This window comes from Nicotiana sylvestris, chromosome 8 (genome assembly GCF_000393655.2).
Source record: "Nicotiana sylvestris chromosome 8, ASM39365v2, whole genome shotgun sequence".
NCBI lineage: Eukaryota > Viridiplantae > Streptophyta > Magnoliopsida > Solanales > Solanaceae > Nicotiana > Nicotiana sylvestris.
Window position 1 is genome coordinate 183828246 of NC_091064.1, and position 15362 is coordinate 183843607.

General features: G+C 35.2%; 1 protein-coding gene across 2 annotated transcripts; it reads left to right on the forward strand.

The window, feature by feature from the left end:
* Positions 1 to 5770: 5770 nt before the first annotated feature.
* Positions 5771 to 14840, forward strand: LOC104219707 (UDP-N-acetylglucosamine transporter UGNT1-like). 2 transcript variants are annotated; one of them, XM_009770425.2, is made up of 10 exons: positions 5776 to 6180; positions 8359 to 8435; positions 8794 to 8955; positions 9058 to 9191; positions 10817 to 10947; positions 11025 to 11069; positions 11164 to 11261; positions 11644 to 11751; positions 14149 to 14205; positions 14284 to 14840. In XM_009770425.2, the coding sequence occupies exons 1-10, from the start codon at positions 6024 to 6026 to the stop codon at positions 14356 to 14358; spliced, it is 1044 nt and encodes a 347-aa protein (XP_009768727.1). In that variant the 5' UTR covers positions 5776 to 6023; the 3' UTR covers positions 14359 to 14840. The 2 variants fall into 2 exon arrangements, 1 of the variants encoding a protein (XP_009768727.1); XR_011401457.1 differs by having other exon boundaries at positions 5771 to 6180; positions 11644 to 14205.
* Positions 14841 to 15362: the final 522 nt, after the last annotated feature.

Genomic DNA, 15362 nt, shown 5'->3' on the forward strand with positions numbered 1-15362 from the left:
ATATCAACAAAATAGGGCAACTAAATAGTGCCATAAAAATAACGAAGTCACAATTCACAGGGTGTACGCCCGTCACCTAGCATGTGTGTCACCTCATCATCAATCACATAGCACGTAATTTGGGGCTTCATACACTCAGCACTAAGTTTAGAAGAGTTACTTACCTCGAACAAGTCAAATTCCAATATCGAGCAAGCCAAGTGATGCTCTGAAAATGCCATCTCGCGCGTACCGACCTCTGAACGGATCAAACTAGCCAAAAAACTCAAATATATCAAATAAAACCCAAGAAAATATTCCAAATTGTAAAGATCGAATCCTTAGTCAAAACTCAAAACCGGCCAAAAATCACATCCGAGCCCCCGCCTCGGAATCCGACAAAACTCACAAAATCCGACAACTCATTCGATTATGAGTCCAACCATACTAGTTTCACTCAAATCCGACTCCAAATCGATGTTCAAAACTCAAAAATTCATATTATGAAACTTTAGGCCAAAACCCCCAATTTCCTCTTTAAATTCGTCAACCAAAAGCTAAAATCGAAGATAGATTCATGGAATATAACCAAAACCGAGTAGAGAACACTTACCCCAATTCATATGGTAAAAATTGCCTCAAGAATCGCCTCGATCCGAGCTCCATAGCTCCCAAAATGAAGAAAGAACCAAAACACTCGATAATATAGCTTCTATCCAGCGGTTCCGCATTTGCGAACAATTCGTCGCATCTACGACCACCGCTTTTGCGGTAAAACTTCGCTTCTGCGACCACAACTAACCAGCCGACCTCTCGCACATGCGGAATAATTTCTGCTTCTGTGCACTTACAGGTGCGACTCTTCCTCCGCATCTGCGATGACCTCCAGCCAAGCCTGCTACGCTTCTGCAGTCAATTGTCCACATTTGCGGACTCGCATCTGCGCCCATTCTTCCATAGATGTGGAAAAACCAGAACCAGAAATCTTCATCAATGCAACATGAAATAAAAATGATCTGAACCTCGTCCGAAACTCACCCGAGCCCCTCTGGACCGCGTCCGAACATCTCAACAAGTCCCATAACATAACACGTACCTACTCGAGGCCTCAAAACACACATAACAATATTGAAACGGCGAATCACATCTCAATTCGAAATCAATAAACTTTGAAACTTCAAACTTCCACAACTGATGCCGAAACCTATCAAATCACGCCCGATTGACCTCAAATTTTGCACACAAGTCACATTTGACATTACGGATCCGCTCCAACTTTCGAAATCGAAATCCGACCACGATATCAAAAAGTCAACTCCCTGTCAAATTTTCTGAAATTCCAACTTTCGCCATTTCAAGCCAAATTATACTACGGACCTCCGAATCACAATCTGGACGCTCTCCTAAGTCCAAAATCACAATCAAAATTATGTTTTACGTGCTAAAACAATTAAATTATAATAGTATAGATATTTCCTAAGAGTTTTCGTGCTTTTAATATAGTATAAATAGGTAGATTGTCGAGTTTACTTTATGTGAGATAGTTTCGAAGAAAGAATTGTCACATGATGATATACGAGTGCTAATTTACAGTTTTAATAGGCACTTTCAATAGTTTCAAACAATTACTACTAAACTTAACAATACTTTTCGTTGTGTAGCAATTTAAGTCAACCACTGTGTCTCTTGATTTTAGGCTCCAATTTTGATAAAATCTATCCCTCCGAATCTTCCTAATTAATTTGGTCTCTCCTTCTCTAACACGTTCTCCCTCCCTCTCCTTGCGTATCTTTCTACAATGAAGAACAATCAGCTTGAAACCCACAACGAAGAACAATTAACTTCTCCCTCGATTTCTCTAGAGATAGGTCACTTTCGAATTTTAGATCACTGATCTAAGTTTAAAAAATAGTCAACTTTTAAATATAAACTCCAAAAAGGCTATTTTTGCAAATAAGCCGAGAACAAGTGTTCTGCTATGGAGGTCCAGATGGTGTTGTTCTAACACGGACCAAAAAAATATAGAACACTATATCCTTGTCATGAAAAATTAGGAAAATCTTCACTGCCTGGCGCCCAAAGTGGCTCATTTAAAGAAAGAGCCATATTTCTTTTTTATTACCCAATTTGCATATTTCTAAAAAATATAGCTACATTTTATAGCTAAATCCTAGATGTAATCCCCATTCCATACCGCTGCTTTCCATACCCTATTCCCCCTGCGCAGTGCCGGCTCCAATGTTATATGTAGCGAGGCATTTGCCTTAGGCCCCCTTGGGAGCCCTATTTTTAAAAAATAATAGGTTCATAGGCATTTAAAAAATAATATTGGTACTTTCAATATAAAAGTAGAGCTTTTAATATATAAAAAAAAATTTAGATATATAAATAAAGTAATAATTTGACTTGCTTAAAAATAGGTAGATAAATAATTTTTCCAAGGTTTCAATTTTCCGCTTCTTACAACATTTAAAATTTTACTCTCTTGTCCTTAATTTGTCCAGGTCAATCTTTCTTTTTTCCAATCTTTTTATATTTCAGAAACTCATACATATTTTCGGTCTTTCTCTTTGATATTTATACTCACCTTCTTTCTCCAATATTTACTATTCACCTTCTTTCTCCAATATTTCATTTTTTTTTCTCTTTTTTTTTATCCACTAGGCAAGCGCCTAGGGCTAGTTTTTTATTAATAAAAGAAAAGAAAAATACAACAATTAGGAAAAGTACAAATAAGGGGACAATAGCACCGGTATTGTTACCCAAATGCCTTGGCTATATAATCACTCCTCTGCGCCTCACACTGCCTTATGAAGACAGCCTCATGTAGAGGATTAATGGTGTAGCTGCCGGCAACGTCTCACGAGGGCATATAATCTCATAGCCGTGTGGATATTTTCCAAAGGCATAGGAACAAAGCAACACAAACCGGGCTAAACCTTACCTTACTAATCCTATTGAGGCAAATAAAAAGCCTCACTTACTAACAAGCATGTAAAAAGAAAGAACTGGAAAGTACCAAATATTTAATGATCATCACAGAGTTTATAACATACTCTGTGATGATATTACAAATGAGTATACTAACATAATGGTAGAATAAAATGATGAAGGAATTAAAATGTTGTCCTTTTTTGTCCGAACTTGTAATTTCTTCAATTTGTAATTTTTTTTCATCACAACCCCAATTCTTCAAGATGTATTCAAAATTCATGATTTCTTTTTTGAACGATTGGACTTTGTAGATGCAGTTGGGGCGACCTTCTTTTGTTTGGCAACTCTCATTGGAGGTCGCCTAACATTTAAAAAATCACTAACCTTGTCATCCCAACTATTTTTCTTTGTATGAGATTTGCAACTTTTTCCACTATGCATTGGTGATAGATCCCCTTTTCTTGCTGCCTCTGTCCTGCATTGTTGTATCATTGCATCGTCCTCTCCTTCTTCAAAAATTTCCCTCCCCACATTCACAGATTATGGAGCATTTTGGACGATGTCTAGTGTCACCAATGCAGATTGTCCCTTTGTATTTGTCACCATTGCCTTGCTTTGATGTTGATCAGTTTTTTGCATTTTATTCCTGCTCTTACTCACAGGTCCAGTGCTGTATGCATTTAGATTTACAGGATTTAACGAAGTAGAACTCCCAATTGCATCCAAAAGCTTTCTCTCCTCCTCTGAAATAACTTGGACAGTTGTAACAATTTGATTCTGTCCCAATTGCACTGCTGTGACTTCTCGATCACCTTTAGAACTAGCTGATGTACTAACCTTCGTTGTAGGTGATGTTGCATATGTACTATACTTCTATTTCTCTATTTCATTAGTTCAAGTGTTCAACAATACTTTTAAGTTTCCAATAGTTCTATAGTTCTATTTCTCTATAAAATCTTATCTAAGATCAAAATATTTCAAGAAAAATTAAATGAGTTGGCTATATTATCAATTGAAAAGGAATTATAATAGAAAATCCATTGTAAAAAAGATTTTTAACAAATTTATATCTCAAAAAGTTAGAAGAATATACTTCAAATAAAAATATTTTTTATAACTTTCTTTTAAAAATTTAGGTCTCATATTAAGCTTTGGCCTTAAGCCTCGCATATGCTTGAACCTCCCCTCCCCTGCGTGAGTGATCGTGGCATCAAGATGGATTGAGTAGGTGAGGGAGGTGATCCAAATTAGGCTTGAGAAAGAACTGGCTACAAAATATATGGCCAGAGCGGCTGTAAATATTTTAGGTTGATAGAAGTTTTAAACTAATAATTTTAAAAGTTAGGTTAATAGAAGTATATTTTATCACACGAATGTATGAATTTGAATTGTTAAATGAATCATCTTTCACAAAGTTCGTTAGAGTATAAATTTTGTCCATCTTTTAATGTCTTATAGTGAAAAGTATATCACATAAATCGATAAGAAATGAGGTTTTTGGACATAATATTTTTATTAAATGTAGATTAAGTTGTTAACTAATATATTGCCTTAGAATGAAACATTGATGTTTTCAGAATAATTACACTGAATCCATTATCGAAGATACAAGACGGAGAATATGCTTAAGATAATTAAAGAAAATAAAACTAATAATTTCCATTTTTCGTAAGTAATTGTAATTGAATACAAACGTGCATCTAAAAATCAGCGCAGACCTAAAAATTTTTGGTTGATTCATGGTCGTCTAAATCTGACCACGTAAAGAAGGAGTTTGACCAGTATAAGACTTCTGCAAATGCAACTTGACAAAGAGTTGTGAACTTTGAATTTTTGTACTTGTCATCTAATTATTCTCCTCATTAAAAAGTATATAAGCTAAATATCTTTCCTTATACGGTGATATTCAAACTGAAACATTTATCATATCCTTTTATCGGAACATGTATTTGTTAATTCTATATTTCTATTCATCAGAAAATCATGTTATTGTTTTGCCTTGGATTTGAATATTGTTTTTTCATTGTCTCGTCAATTGTTAAGTTCAGCCCTTAGAGGCTAATATGCTAAATATTATTGAATCAATAAGCTAATAGATAAAGGGAAATTTTAACAAAATACTGAAAAAGGAAAGTTTTGAGAGGAATTTCATACTCATTTTGACTAAAGTTGTTTAAATGATCATTAAATTAAAACTTTCTAATTACCAAATATCGATTTTTAAACTGGAGATTGAATTATGTTCTTGTTGTGATTAGAATGTTTTAATCAATTTTTATTGATTTTATGTAATAAAGATCTTTTGTAATCAAATTAATTAGTTTTATTGATCATCAATTTTATTGCTCTTTTTGTTAACAAAAAATTAGTTTATACAAATGTCTTTTAGGAAAACCCCAGACGATATGGGCACATAATTTTTATCAATTTGCTGTAAAATCTATAAATGTGATTTTAGGCTCAAAACTTTCTTTTAGTTATTTATGCAAATGAGATTCGAAACCATCGGGGTCCTATTAGCTTCTATATTCTTCACTTCCAAATCAAATAATTCATTTTCTTAATTTAAAAACATTCACAAATGTTAGTCCTAAAACAATCTTATAAATGAAGAGAATGAATTAAGATGGTAGAAATGAATCAAAAATGCAAAATAAATAATGAGCATTTATATAACCAAATTTAATTAGTTGGAGACTAAAAACTAGTAATAATTATTTTTGTTGTTGTTGTCATAAAATTCAATTTTTAGTATGTCATTTCTTCCCACGACCCAAAAATCTTTTCTGGTAAAGAAATCATATGACAATTATCAGCATGATATTTTTAATTCTCAAAAATAAATAATTGGGGAAATAATGGGAAAAGGGAGGCTTCTATGGAAACCAAACGAACCAAAAACCAGAAAAAGAAAATAAATAAGGGGCTGCTTTTGAATCTGTGGAAACTTCAAAAAACGAATATATCTGAGAATATAGAGTTTCAAATCAGTTTAAATACTTGGTTTAAAGAATCAGAGTATTAAAATCAAACAGCTAATTCAACTTGCAGTTTGAGTAGTTGTTGAAAGATACTGATTCACAGAGAGAGATCTAAATTTCGTGTGAATCATGGCTTCCAGTTCAGCGAAGAACAGTCCGTTACTACCAATGACGACGGCGCCGGCGGCCGATTCACCGCCGCCGCGAACGGAGGAGAAGCTCTTCAAAGGATCGGCCATGACCAAACGCGGTGCTTATGCTGCTATATCTTATATGTCATGTGCTGGTATGAATATTTCCTCTTTCTTCGTCTTCGTTCGCTCCTTATAAGCATATCCGTTACTGTTGAATTACGAAATTGCGGTTTTGAAATTTTGCTTCTTTTTTTTGAGGAATCGCAATTGTTAAATTTTCTCCCCATACATCGAAGACAGTTGTTAAAATTGCAATTTTTAGAGCTAGGACTGTTTATTACGTTCGATTCAAATTGAGCGTTTATTTGTTGATCGTGAGTGGAGTGATTCGTCATAGAACCTAGTGTTTTGTGGCCGTTAGTTAATCAAACAGTTGAATTTTGACTTTCTCTATCACATCGGAGAAACTAGTTGAAATTGCAATCGTTAGAGCTAGCATGGGAGTTGCTTCCTCCTGTCTGATTCAAATAAAGAGTTTATTTTTGTTGATGGAGAGTTGAGTGATTCGTCATGAAATGAAGTATTATAAGGTGTTTCCTTTCCTAATTGTCTTTTAAAAAGTTGAGCTTTTGATTCATGCATGGTGTTATTAATAGGAAGTTCTCTTTCCAATTTGGTGTTATTCAAGGGAAAACCATGTACCCAAGTGCTAAATGTGTAAATATTTCACTGTTATTAAATAGGATTAGTCTCAATATCTTTGAACGGTTGAGCTTTATGTGCCTCACACATCAAATGCCTTAGGTATTTTCTAACTCCTTAAAAGAAGAACTTCCATTCTTGTTGGTTCTTTTCAGAGTATTTTTTTCTTTCCTCAGTTGTATAAAAATTTATCATGCTTGTTGACTTGCTTATCTTTTGATGGCATGATCAGATGTTCTTTTGGATGGATTTATCCTTCGTTGTATAGTGGGGGATTTCCGGGGGTTGGATATGAAAGAGTTATGCACAATCTCATACCATCTAGAACGCCATTCTGACTTTAAATTGCAGCAATTGTTCATTAACATGTTCATTTGATCTTGGGAATGTTGGATTTAGACCCTCAGCATTACTCGTTAAATTATTTAGCACTTTTACACACAAAAATGTGTTGATTATCTTGGACACTGTATGCATATTGATCCAATTGTGTGTATTCACGCATCCTTAAAATGTCTCATATTGTCAAATGACAGACATGTTTGAAGACTGGATGACGTCAATGGGATAAAAGTAATTGGATAAGGAAGGTCAAACTTACTATTAAGTTATTAACTTATGATGGACACTTGTATTATTTGGAATCGTAGCTTTTATGTCCATCAAAGTTGACTTTCTAGGCATTATAAGCAATTAATATTAAATATATAAAAGTATTGTGTTGTGTCTTTGGCACATCTTATGCTACATGATTCAGACAAATAGATCATGTTTATGTAGTTCCGGATGTGACTTTTGTCCAAATATGCCACTCTACCGTAGTGGGAAATTAACATGTTTTTTTCTGGGTGGTAAATCCATGTCTAATTGTCAGTGTTATATTAATGATATTCTACAACTTAAAGTGGGCAGATTTAAATTTGTTGTTTATCACGTATTTGAAAAAAGAGAAGCTAAAAGATTTCAGATTGGTCTAGTGACTTCATTGTTTAACATACTAAATTAGGGTATACCTTTGACTTTGCTTGTTGAATCAGAAAATTAGGACTCTGAAGATAAAGACTCAACGAAGACCCCATCGCATGTCGTTGCTTTGAGCTTAATTTCCATTTCTGGATGTTATTCATTGTCCATTCTTGCACTGTCAATGTTAGTTCACATACAGTGAGGTCAGGGGAGCCACTCGGTACTAAAATTATATTTTAGGACATTTAGTTGAAAAATCCAACACTTAATAATGTGATCCCAATGACAAGAATTAAGGCATGGCCACTGATGTCTTGTAATGATGCATGGTGACAATAAGCATATACATATAGAAGAATCTCAAATTCAAAGTCAAGTGCCGAAGTATAGTTGCCAGTCTTGAATTTTGATTCTGTTAGGTTGAATTATAGAAACTTCCTTTTATTTGCTCTATCCCTTTGCTTCACCTTTCTAAGCATCATAGTCCTTAAGTTGATTTTGTCCTATTGTTTATCAAAGACTTTTTGGTTCTCTATAATATATATTTCCTTGTGGGTTTCCTATTTGCGTTTAAGGACATTTCATCTTGTTCTTTTGGAGAAGCTTACCATAGTCATTTATACTGCTTGATGCTTACAAAATTACCTGATTTTGACTTGCAGTTCTCTTGGTATTATTCAATAAAGCAGCTCTTTCTTCATACAACTTCCCATCTGCAAATGTCATCACACTCTGTCAGGTACCTTGAGACTCTGGTTTTAACAGGGATGCCTGGCAGTCTCAGCATTGTACCACACATTATTTATTCATTTTCCGGAGCTGGTTGCAAACATTTATCCTAAGCAATTTGTCTTCATGACCTTTAAATATATTGTCAGTTCATCATGCAAAAGCTCTGGCTTATTTCTTAAGTTTTACATGGTTTATCAAATATGATGTTTTACTTTAGTGATATCTCCATGTAATGTTTTATATTTCCAAATGAGTTGTGAGACTTGTGCTTGACAGGAGTGATTTTGTTCCGTGCTTTTCAAAGGCAGTTCTCTATATCAGTTGGCATCACTGAACTGATATATTTAGCTTCCTGTCATTTGCAGATAATATGTTCATGTTGTTTTCTTTATCTCCTAAGACGGTTGAAGCTCATTTCTTTTCATTTGAATGAATCTCCGGTAATCCCTGACAATTTTAAAACATTTGTGCCACTGAAGACACTGATTGATACTTCACCCGTTGCTGTGACCTATCTTCTCTACATGGTAATTGCTTCATTTAGTATTTTTATGCTTATTATTTCCTCAAAGGTCAGGAGATCGCATCTCACCAAAAGATTTTATGTGGTCTCTGGTTCTCCTTGAAAGCTAGTTACGATGGAGTCTGTTCGGGGAGTAAATGTACCCATGTACACAACCCTTAGGAGGACAACTGTTGTATTTACAATGATTGTGGAATCCATTCTTGCAGGTCAGAGGTACAGTCGTCCGGTTATTGGAAGGTGAGATTTCCTTTTTCTTTTAGTTAGTTCTGTTGCAGAAGTTATGTCTAGAAAAATACTATGGGATCTTGAGATAGACAACAAAGAAAAGTGCCTCATCAAGGGATCAGAATATTAGGAAAGAATATTTAAAACTTAACTTCTCACAGTTAGTAAAACCGAGGGATAACTGGGATTAATGTTTCACTTTTTATGCATTTCATTCTCTCTCGTGTTCTCGATTTGGGAATTGAAGTTGCTTCCGAGATTTCTTATTAAATCATCTGGCTCACCAACAGCGGACTTTCTCAACAAACTAAACAATTTCCCATAAAGAAGAAAAATTCAATATGGAAAATAGTGACGAGAGGAACAGGATTAATGTTTCATTTGTTCCTTCATTCTGCTTCCAGAAAAAAGATTTATAACTGGGAAAAAATGAAAGTTTTTTCGACTCAAAATGCCTAAAGTTGAAACGAGGCTTATGACCCTGGGAAATGAGATTTCTGACTAAATGGATAAAGTTGAAAACTGTTTGCTTAACCTAACTGCCTTAAATAGCATAATGGTATGATACATGAGAGCCAAATATATCACTATATTCTGTTGCTTCATTTGTGCTCTGCTGGAAGTTGCAAGAAAGAATAGAACGTTTGATTTTCTCTTTTGTCTCAGTTCTGTTAAATTTCTAGTAATTAGTATTAACAATCTAGTAAGGGGTTTATCATTTAAACACTAAGGGGTCGTTTGGTACGATGGATAAGCAAAAATAATCCTAAGATAAAAATTTAATACCGCTTTATCCCTTGGTTGGTTACTAATCCTGGGATAAGTTATTCCAGGATTAAAAAAGAGTATCGGAATAACTTATACCTTCCAGAGAGTGGATAGTAATCCCAGGATAAGCAGTAAAATTGACAATCCCAGGATTAACATACCAAACAGTCAATAAGAAATAATAACAGGATAACTAATCCTAGCATAACTAATCCCAGTATTACTAATCCCACCATAATTAACCGCAACATAACTTGTCTTCAAACCAAACAACCCCTAAAGGGGTCATTTGGTTCACTGACAAAGTTATGCAGGGATTATAATCCAAGGATTGTAATACAGGGATTTATAATCACTGGTTTATTTAGTGCTTGCCAGATGTTTAGTTCATTGCATTAAAAATGAAATATACGATGTATAATGTAACAATTTACAATCTTACCCTTATTTTGATAGTAAATAGGACTAATGAATAGAAAGATGTAATCAAGGCTATTTTTGTTTTTAGGTGTTTTATCCCCATAAAGTTAATCCCTGTATGAGTTGTCCCATGTTGGATCCGGCACAAAATAATACCAATTTTGTCGTATAAAATTCTAACCAAACACGGTATAAATTATTATTGAATTTTATACCATGTCCATTTTCCTAATCTTGGTAACCAAAACAACCCCTGGGATTCTCCTTTTACACTTCTAAATTGACCCGTAAGAAGATAAGTTATTGTTGCCTGCCTTCCATAAGTTTTTTTTCTTGCTTCTTCTGTTAAGGGTTCTCTTAATCACACATCATTCAAGCACATAGTTTGAGTAACACTGTGAGCATATTTCTCGCTCGTTCTCTAACAAAACATTGCCTAACATTACCAGTGTAGTGATAATCGTGTTTGGTGCTTTTGTCGCTGGAGCTCGGGACTTGTCATTTGACTTTTATGGCTATGCTGTTGTCTTCTTATCCAACATCACAACAGCAATATACCTTGCAACCATAGCGCGGATTGGTAGCGTTTTTGCCTTGTCAAGTATTCTTTTCAGGTTGATATCTTTTTGGTCCTTTCTAATATTTCCAGCTATCCAGGAAAATCAAGTGGCCTCAATAGCTTTGGCCTAATGTGGTGCAATGGTATTGCTCTTGTTCTCTATTAGTCATCCTTGTCGTTCATCCTAGTTCTGGTTGTCTGATTTTTTTTTTTTTTTGTTCTTTTTGCCTTTAATAGGAATCATCTGTGGACCTCTCTTACTTGTTTGGTCACTTATTCGAGGTGACCTGGCACTGACAATGAATTTTCCTTACTTGTTTTCACCAGGTTTCCTGGTAAGCTTCACAATTAACTTGAGTATGGTATCTTACTATCTCATTGATCTTTTGCTGCACCACATAATGTGATAGTCCACTTTGCTTCCTCGCATTGTCTCTTGGGGAGCTCAAAGTCATAGGTGTTCTTCCCCACTCCCCCATCTCCCACCTCTGGGACAATATTTTTGCTTCCTTTGTGTTAAAAGGAAAAGCATAGAGAGTGAATCCTGCTCCAAACATTAATGTTGTTTTCAATGTAAATGTGTCCCACCATTGTCATACTAGCATACTCTCACCTGGTTCCTTCCAACTGTTACTGGACACTTAACTGCTACTTATAAATGTCTTAATGGGATGTCATATTGCTGTGTTTTGACTCTCGTATTTTGTAAATGAGCAGGTCGTAATGTTAATGTCTTGCATATTGGCATTTTTCTTGAACTACTGTATATTTCTCAATACAACACTGAATTCAGCCGTCACACAGACAATATGTGGTAACTTGAAGGTTTGTTCTCCGATGAATCTTTTTATTCTATTAAGCTTTCTGATTCACCTTGCTGGGTCGATACTCCAATTGGAGAAAGTACAAAGTAACATTTATAGTGGCAAAAGATGTTTGTGGTCTTGTGGAGGAATCCGAGTCCATTATTCAGGTAGTCAAATACTTTGCTTTGTTTCAACTGGAGTTGAATAGAGTGTACAATTGCAAGCGATTGTGCTATTTTGAGAAAATGAAAGGTGATTCTGTATTTTGCTTGCATCCTTGCATGCTGACCAGAGGTTTCTTGCTCATAGGATGTAATTTTGAGGCTTGGCTCCCCAGTGTGCAAGTTTTTGGTTTCTAATGCCAATTAAAATATCTCATCATCCTAAGCTAGGACTAGTCATTAATGAATAGTAAGAATTTCTAGCACGTTCAGCTCTTCTTTTAGTTATTTTTTTTTACAAAGTTTCAGTTGCTGGAGAACAGTCATTTCTAGAGTACCTGGGCTCCTCATAAGGCTTGTCACAGTAAAGGGTGCTGATAAACCCACATGTGAAGGGTAAAAGATATCTCTGTGAACCTTGCATCGCTTAAAGTTCTGTTCTAAAGGAATTCTTTTTTTACATAAATCCACCTAAATAGGTGGAGGGTAAGGCTCTAACCCCTGCATGTTCATAAAAACAAATAGAATAGTTACAAAATGGAAGAGGGAGCATATTCCTTCTTTTTCTTTTGCTAAGTAAGCAAAAAAAAGGGGGGGGGGGGGGTTGCCTATCCTCCTTAGGCCAAGCTATGAGCAGACATGCCCACTCCTTTTGTAACTTGATCCTGTAATATAATTTTTAGTATAGTAAATCCTTTCCAACAGTGTATAGAAGGACTCCTATTTACAAAATAACAATTGAAACAGTTTTACAGTTAGAGTTCTTTGACATTAATGGAAAATTCACATCTCTATCTAGTCACCTGAACCAGCAAATAGGTTTTGCTCCATCTACCTTTTTTAACTCTGAATAATTCTACTACAAAATACATATGAAAGTGATGGAGAACCTTCGTCACTTGATTCTCTTTCTAGATTTTCCTGCTTTTGTTTTTATCAGCTTTAGTTAAGAGTTGTTAGAGGAAGATGTGGCAAAAACAGTTAGAGGCCTGCAACCTTTGTCCATCATACCTTCCTCTTGAGATATAGTACCAATTATCCAGTGCTCGTTTCCTCTCATGCATGTGGTTGCACGTAAATTTTCTCGTCCTCACATTAATCCTTGATTTCTTAAATAAGAATTAAAGAGTATTGTGGTCTTATAACTTCTCGTTTGAATACTTGGGATTTAAAGATGGATGTACAACTCATATGAGGATCAAATACCTAGCAGAACAAAGATGTTAACTTCTAAAGTATGGATTTTAGTGTTCTGTTTTTCAATCTATTGGAACTGCCATAATCTCGACCTACCATCAGCTACATCCAATATCCCCAAAGTGATGGCAAAAAAGAACAAAATCGCTGAACTTATCCCCTTGTCCCACAGAAGCCAGCTTTATAGAATAGCCTCATATCACTAGGCTACAATTACTGGATTATCATCCTTGTAGTAATTTCAATAGATAACTTGCAGATATACTTTCTTACAACATACCAAAAAAATAGCTCATGTCCATTGTCAAAAGTTTTCTCATTTTAGTTGAGCATGAAGCTACATGAACCTTTTGCAGAGCTGATGGAAATTTAGATAAGTTATCCTTGAGGCTTGTGATGCGGAAATATCTAAGTTTGAAACTGAACCTTTACTCAAAAATGTCAGATTGCACTTTCAGTCAAAAGTTTGGTAGCAAACTGAAGAGGTGATCTACCCTCCTCTGGCCCCCTCCTCCTGCCCTTCCTAAACTCCCCTAAAGAAGAGTAGAAAAAGTGATACAATTGCTATGGGGCCAATAAACAAGATTCAGAGCCCTACTTCCCACAACCTCTGTGCCCTGCATTTCCCTTTACACCTTCAAATTTTCATCTACTCCCTGTGTTTTTTTTTTTGAGACAGCAGGTGGCACTTCTAATATGAAATTGAAAAAAGAAGGGAGAGTTATTCACTATACTTGGCTGGCTGTCAATCTTTATCTCCTTTGAACTTGAGCTGTGCTAATCGCAGTCAGCTGAAAGCTCAGTTAGCTTGTCCATCTGCTCTCTGCGTTTGCACTTATAGGATTCTCTTGAAGATGAACTTCTTTCTGGGTTTTCATTTCTCAGCAGAGATAGGTTGCACTTTGGTAAGTGGCTTGAGTCCACTTTCCAACCAAGGTCCTATGCTTGCGAGACTTCCATTTATTTAACTTGTCATGTACCCCGAGTCAAAAGAAGCTAAAATGTCAGTGATTGATGAGTCTCTATCATTACTACAGTTTTTTCTTCCTTTTATGCAGGACTTTTTTACAATCTCTCTAGGATGGTTCATATTTGGCGGGCTTCCATTTGATATGGTGAGCGTACTATTGCTGTTTCTGTGATTGCCGTTCTATTTTGTCTGCTAATCATTGTAGATGGATATCTGCTTTCAGTTGAATGTACTTGGGCAGCTTCTGGGATTTGTTGGCTCTGGTCTCTACGCCTACTACAAACTCATAGGGAAGTGATTGTTGAGAATGTCCATATGATTGTTCCAGGAAAAAGTTATTATTTGCAGCATAGTTTTTACCCCATTTTTGTATTGGTAATTATGCGATGCTTGAAGAGACACTCAGCTGCAAGGTATAATTTCCTTAATAGGTAATTCAGGTATCCGATCCTCATCGGGCTAGTAAAAGTCCCTGTTGACTTAATGTTACTGAGAATTGGGTGAGCGTAAAGGTTGTAGCTTGTTACAGGACCGGATCTCGGCACTGCAGGGCCCTAAAAAGGAGAATTACCCTCCAAGGACGAGGGAAACTTAATTAGTTTGAGATGTACACAGTAATGACATTCTTTTTATGAACAGATTGTAATTGAAACCCAGTGCTTAACAAGATTCTTCATGGAGTAAGTTGTGACCCCAACGATGTTAGCTGTATGATGCCTTTCTTAGGCAATTTTTTTACTTTTTCCTATTAATTTATGTATCTTGCGGTGTTTGTCTCGATTTTCTGCTTGTCCATCTTATGACGAGAGAATTTTAATATTTACATTTCTTGGTTAGCAAATACGAGTGCTGGAAGTGAATACATTTTAGATCAACTGGGTCTTCTATCTAACTTTAGAAATAGCTGGCCGGCTTGTCGGAGGAAAAGGAGAAAAAGAAAGTGGAAGATTTGAAGATGGCAAAGACGATTGTACAAGAAAAATATTTAACTTTTATATAAGTATAAAGAATTTTTACGCTATTAATCTATTCTATATTTATTATAAAAGCATGAATATAATATTGGTTTACAAAAATAACCTTTTAATACTAAATATAATACTCACAATAAAAGCACATAACCGGAATTCTACACATTAGTTTTATAATCCTATTAGTTTTAGGACATAATACACGTTAGAAATCTTCCATGATTACCTTTAGGAATCCTATTAGTATAATCTTAATATATTTAGTCATGTAATTCTATTACTTTTAGGATATACTCCTTCAAAAAATCCTATTACTAATTTAATTTAAAAT

Excerpts from the sequence above, each read along its gene's own strand:
- LOC104219707 (XM_009770425.2), top strand. The coding sequence starts at position 6,024 with ATGGCTTCCAGTTCAGCGAAGAACAGTCCGTTACTACCAATGACGACG. Across the intron at positions 10,948-11,024 it reads TGCAACCATAGCGCGGATTG|GAAAATCAAGTGGCCTCAAT; the intron begins GTAGCGTTTTTG and ends CCAGCTATCCAG. Across the intron at positions 11,262-11,643 it reads TGTTTTCACCAGGTTTCCTG|GTCGTAATGTTAATGTCTTG; the intron begins GTAAGCTTCACA and ends GTAAATGAGCAG.